The sequence below is a fragment of the Schistocerca americana genome, chromosome 5 (assembly GCF_021461395.2).
Source record: "Schistocerca americana isolate TAMUIC-IGC-003095 chromosome 5, iqSchAmer2.1, whole genome shotgun sequence".
Taxonomy (NCBI): domain Eukaryota; kingdom Metazoa; phylum Arthropoda; class Insecta; order Orthoptera; family Acrididae; genus Schistocerca; species Schistocerca americana.
In genome coordinates, this window is record NC_060123.1 from 673,598,843 (window position 1) to 673,605,408 (window position 6,566).

At 37.7% G+C, this 6,566-nt stretch overlaps 1 protein-coding gene across 1 annotated transcript in view; it reads left to right on the forward strand.

Moving 5' to 3' along the window:
• Positions 1–6,286, forward strand: part of LOC124615519 (polynucleotide 5'-hydroxyl-kinase NOL9) — a 72,320-nt gene extending 66,034 nt beyond the window's left edge. The window contains exons 7-8 of the mRNA XM_047143480.1: positions 3,325–3,512; positions 5,738–6,286. Of these exons, the coding sequence (XP_046999436.1) occupies positions 3,325–3,512; positions 5,738–5,991 (442 nt within the window). The 3' untranslated portion in view covers positions 5,992–6,286. The remainder of the gene's footprint in view (positions 1–3,324; positions 3,513–5,737) is intronic.
• Positions 6,287–6,566: the final 280 nt, after the last annotated feature.

Consider the following 6,566-nt stretch of genomic DNA (forward strand, 5'->3'; position numbering starts at 1 on the left):
GGATGGATGGATGGAAATGTTTGTATGAGCGCACAACAGGAAGGTCTTTAGTGCCTGCATAAAAACAGATTGAGACGAGTATCAGTAAAATACATGAAACAAGAAGATAAAACAGCACATAAAATGCAGGTACTAAAAGCTGGAAAACAATGAAAGTAACAAAAGTTGGAAAAAAATGGACTTAACTACACAGAAGCACGGAACGAAGTGTTGTGTCAGTAGTAAAACATTAACAACAAAGGAAGAAAGTGGTAGAACACGGTCGATTTGGGGAATGATGCAGCAAATTGTGAGCTCTGTTGGCTTCTTGTGAGCAAGGCCAGCAGCCTCTTGCCAGCCACTTGTATGAACTGAGACTACCTCAGAACCCAAGTGACAGATATCATTGGTGCTGACATGAACCGCAACTTGCAGATGACTGCACCCTCCACCCTCGGTAGGCACTACCGTTTTAGCAATCACCATTCCCCACCACTTTGTGCTCATTGTCATCAATCTTTGACAGTTCGCCATTTCCTGATCGAATGCCCTTTTTTAAACTACCTATGTTCTAATATATGTATGCCGTCTTAGTTATCTGCAGTTTCAGCAAATGACGCGTTGGCTGTCGACTGAGTTTTACCCTTTATCCATCGTACCTCTATGGGGAAGGACATGTAATTTTTAGTTGTCTCTACAGCATATTGTGTGGACCTTTCTCCAAGAGTAAGCCCACGTTCTTAACTATCTTTCTTTCCATTGATTGGGCTTAACATGCAGTCACTTTTAACTCCTTTTCATATTCATGTTCTAAGGTTCTGACAGTGGTGTGTATGACCTCAGCCACCATCAGTTATTTTACTGCCCAAATGGCAAACCTTGTCTACTGTGCTACATATCCATGCAGTTCAGCTGCTCTTCCATATCCCTTACCATCTCTGACAGAATTACAAACACACACACACACACACACACACACACACACACACACACACACACACATACCACACTTTCAGGGGTTGTTCAGGGATACTTTCTGAGTTTTTTGGTATAAGGAACTCACATCTCCTGTTTCAGAGCTATTGCATTTATTTTGTTTGGTTTCTTGCTCTAATTAGCTTTGTATCTGTATTGCACTGAAAACAATGCAAACATCAATGGGTATGCGTAGCATGTCTTGTTTCCATTTGCTAATAGCACATGTTGTTGACAACAGTAGTGCCCTCCTTAACTCATTTCCTCAGGTTTGCATTCAGTACTGCTTCTGTCTAGGGTTTTGTTTTCTGGCAGTGTTAGTTGCATGTTAATACTGATACACAGTTGTACTATGGATAGGTTTACAGATGAAGAGTGGGCCTACATGCACCTCGTTTATGGGTTCACTGAATTAAGAGTGGCACAGAGTTAAGCTGTCCCTGCAGTGACATCAATTGCATTAGCTGTACATAGTCGCCTACAAGAAACCAAATCCTGATTTTTTGCTTCCCTAATCCGATGAGACCAATGACTTCGCTCTTTGGTCTCTTCCCCCATTCTGATTTTTATGGTGTACATTTTGGCAGTTATAAATTACAGGCATTTTTCTCTTTTTTTAAGGTATTTTCTGAGGAAAGACATATAACAAGACTAAGAATACTGCTAAATTTTTAGACAATGACCACCTTCAAAGCTAACTACTGCAGAGTACACATACACCTTCACAGATATATTGTACTGGCACGGGAACTTGACTGCTGTGAAGGCATTAGTAAGATCTTCAGCATACTAGGTCAGCAGTCTTCACAGACACGCATTACCTGGGGGAGAGGCAGCAACCACACAGGATAGGAATGTGGCACTGTTGAGCTCATATGCCACAGGCAGGAAGATTTGCGTGTGGCACACAGTGAGATGCTGGGGAGGCACTCACCTTCCCACTTCTTTTTAAGTGGGCATGATTACTAACCAATTGTCCATCTAAATTACTGGGCGCTGCCAAACTGAGGTAAGGAGTAGAGTTGACCACATAATGGCTGAATACAGAACTGAGCACAAGATACTTGACTTCAGTGGCTGCTTCATAACCTGTGCCATCTGGATTCTCCACCTCTTAGATCAGTTTCTCTCTATTACCAAAAATGGTTATTTTCCTTACAACAGGCCCTTCGATTCCATGGTCCTCTTTCTCTCTGTCTCTGCTAGCTGCTGCCCCACACCACTTTTACCCATGTACCCATGCCTACCCCCCCCCCCCCCCCCCCCTCTCTCTCTCTTTACTCATTGCACTCCCACAGCTACCTGTTTGTCAACTTCATCTTCCTCTGTTCTGTCTCCCCCTCGCAAGTCCTCACCTCCACCTCACGTGCCACATTACTTTCCTGTGTCCTTGCTGTTTCTCTCTCTCCCTCCACGAACCCACTCCATCTGGTACAACCCATGACCTCAGTTGAGCTGAGCACAATATAGGGAGCTGGAATAATGTTACATGCAGAGGTGTGTGTGTGTGAGAGAGTGTGTGTATATGTGTGTGTGTGTGTGTGTGTGTGTGTGTGAGAGAGAGAGAGAGAGAGAGAGAGAGAGAGAGAGAGAGAGAGAGAGAGAGATGGAGATGGAGATGTACTAGATAGCTTTGTGGAATTCCATCTGAAAGCTTACCAACATTTTTAGTCTTGTTTATGTTCCTATCAACCGCTCAATGTCTCCACAATATTCCTTTCCGTATTTGTATTCCACTAAGGACTTTCTAATACTACATTTAGCACTATATTTAGGTGCAAGTGGCAATTATGTTGCAAGATAGTTATATCTAATTAATATGAACCTGTGCTTTGCAGTTAAGATAAGAACAGGCCATAAGTAATAGTTTGATAACAAAACTTTAGAACCAGAATATTGTAGACATAAATCAAATTTTAAAGTACATTGAAGAATGTTATATGATGATCTATTTTGCTGAAATACCATGGAGAATTAGTGCAGCAGAATCACTTACTAGTTCTGAAACCAGAGGATTCTTTTTCTAGAGTTAGAAAAGAAATGCTGAAAATCTCAACAAGGAGAATGCTGCATTTCATGACATACTTCCAGAAAGACAAAATCATATAGAACAGAACCTCTAACAGAAAATTCAAACACTAAGAAGTTAATTCCGAGCTGGTGTAAAGATGATAGTTAACCACATCAAAACCCGAAAGATAGAAAACTATATTCCATGATAAGCATCATTGTTACAAGATTCTGAATTCCTTTTCTTTTTTCATGTTACCTAACTGTTACCTTGTAATTATACAATGTGTGAATTTTCATTTACATAACATTTTCAGTAGCACCATTATTGTTTTTATAGCAATATCTTTATTTTTTCAGGTGCAGCTTTAAAGATCTGAAACTGTGTGTTACTCATGAAACAATAAACCCAAACTCAGTATTAAGTGTTATGAATGGCAGTTTTGTTGCACTCTGTATGTGTGAGAAAGGGGAAATGCTGCAGCCAAGTGATCGAAATCTTCCGTGTATACTGCTGCATGCTCCTGTTTGTCAGTGCTTGGGTTTTGGTGAGTTTTGTCCTTATGCTTGTTTTTAATACTGGATACAACCTCATATTTACTGAGAAAGTAAATTTAGCATCTTTTAGAACAGTAAAGTACCCAGCATGTGTATTTTTGTCTCTAATTACATAAAATAATGTCAAAGAAAAGGGAAAACCACTTATTAGTTTCCAAAAATGTTAATGCTCTAGTAAAAACCATATGACAATGCCCAATGCACTATGAGGGAGTTAATTTTCTATATAGAAATGTAATGTCAGGAGTGCAATTTTAAAATAGGCTCTCCCAAAAAAATATTCACTATTCAAGTTTTTATAGCTGAACTGCCATGATTTTTGTATAATAATTATAGTGAATGCCAAGAGCAGAAGGATGTGTGCAATTGTCCCATATGTTCTATTCACAGAAAGTGAAACTAACACTTCTATTCTTTACTTTGAGTAAGAGATCCTTCTTCTTTATTACGATGAGTACATTATACCACTTGTTACTGGCACATGGGGTGAAAATCTAATAAAACAATCGGAGTCCACCTTTTGGTTATCCTGACCACAATCACTAAGATCAGTGCAGGCAAAAAAGGAAACAAACGAGAACAGAATCAAGTCAAGTAATTTAAAATTTTTCAGTACATTTTTTCAGCAGAAAAAATCAGGAGAGCTTTCATAAACGGGACTGCAATTTTGCCACTTTTGACAGGAGAAGATATGCAGCCCAGAAGAGTGATCAAAAGTGAGCTTTATCTTCCAATTTAATTCGCTCTTCATTGAAAACAAAAGACTCATTAACAGTACAATGTTTCCATATTTACTGAATTGAACTGACTTCATCACTACTTCAAACAATATTTTGTTACAGAGTATCACTTATTTTTCATGGAACAGTACATCTTGTAGGATGTGTCAGTTAGAAATAAAATGCAATCGGGTCATCATGGGCTGTCTATTAGTAGAGAATGTTTTCAAGTGTGAATAATTACAATGGTAATCTCTTTGTGATAAACAACTACTCTGCTCAAACAATGAAGCTATATGTCTTACATCCCCCCCCCCCCCCCCCCCGCGCCCTCAGAGAGAGAGAGAGAGAGAGAAGGACAATGATGTCCTTGAATACATGCTGCATCACATGAAATGGGGGATATGTGGATATTTATCTTAATTGAGAGGTTGTTGGAAGTCATTAAGTCTCAAATAATGCATGAATACAGTCCGGGCATTGCTTGGCCTCGATTACCCTCCCTCAAGACAAACACAAAGTTTCTGATTGTAATACTTGTCTTAATATGTTGAACTTTTAACATAAGATTATACCTCTTGATGAGTAGATTATAACATCATTTAAAATTTTCAAATTCAGTCAGTAATTTCACGAAGTATTGAAAATCAAAGTTTTGTTGTCGCTGGAAGCCTTTATATAATAGGCACCCTACTACTGACACCTGATTCCATGGTAACAATTTAGTAGTATGAAAACTTGTAAAATATCTCTGAACAACCTTCAGAGTGTTGTCAGTGGATTTCAGGTTCATCCTGTATACTCACCTGTGTACTAATGCAAGTTGGATAATTACCTTGTTTCGCAAGTGCTCTTTAATTGAAAGTGAGTCAAAAGCTTTTTCCAAATCTATGAACTCCAGACCATGTAGTAATTCATATTCATTGCTCTATTCAATAATTACATTTATGAACTGCAAATGATCGAATATGATATACCTATCCACTTCTAAAGCCAATTGGTGCCTTTAAGTGATTAATCTTTTTCTCTCCTGTATGGCTGGTGATAATGTTAACAAATGAAATGTGACATCAGTGTTAAGTTTCTGATTTACCTTCTTTATACTGTTATTGTTTTATATAATTTTTCTAATTATATTGTCATTGTATCTTCCCACAATTCCGAATACTTTTGTTTGCTTGAGCACATTTGTTAATGTTCCTGTTATTATTTATGCAAAACTAATACTTTTAGCTCAATTTATCCTTTCCTAAATCAATTTTCTGTTTGTTTCCTTCTGGAAAAAATGTGCTAAGTATCTTGTCATTTTTGCCCAAACTCTAGCAATGTATAAACTTTGCTGTTCCCAATATCTTACTGAAAGGCCCTGCTGTAGGACTGTTCTTTGCATTTTGTTGTACTTCTGCATAACATCTCCCATTATCATCTTGTAGTAGGACATATCAATTTGAGAAGTACTTTTGTTTCATTAATTTTTTTAATATATATTTTTTAAGGTATTATTCGTGGAGTGGATATGCAAGAAAGACAGCTCTACGTGATTTCACCGCTACCTGAAAGTGAGATCCAGAAAGTCAACTGCCTGGTAATGGGAACAGTACAGTTACCTTCAAGTGTCCTGCTTAGGGAAGCCACTTGTGGCATTGTTGGTCATATCCCATACACTGTCATTGGACCAGGCCAACCCACAGGCAGGCTTTCACAAAAATCATCTTACCATTTGCTGTTGTCATCTGCAGTTGAACTGTAATGTTATGGAAATAAAACTGCAAAGGTGTAAAATGGTTCAGATACTGTGGCAGCTTTAATACATCTTCTAATCATTGTTTTGTATTTTTGTAACAAGACCTGAATATTGCACTTACTAGACTTTCATGTCTTTCCTAATTTTGCAGTGACATTAAGTTAGTGTTTTACTTAGCTTGTCAGACAAATTGCTGTTGCAAAATACTTACCATGTGCCACTGTTTATGGAACAAACCGTCTGCAATACAAATTGTTTTATCATAAGGTAAAAGGGGCAAATTAAAAATATGGCATTTGAATAATGTTTGTTAATGTTATCTACCTGCAAACCATATACATTTGTTTCCAAATAGTTTTAGTTTAAAATGTACACAGTGATATTTCAGACTCTGAAAGTATACTGATTTTAACATTTTTTATCACACTATAGTGATACCTCTAATTCCTTTGAGTTTGTATAAACTGGCTGTGTTTCAGACTGCCTCCTGCTTTGCATGTAACACAATGCAAAGAAAGTAGTAGTAATGGACACTTCCAAATAATTATATGATGATGATGATATCAAACATCATCATTTTA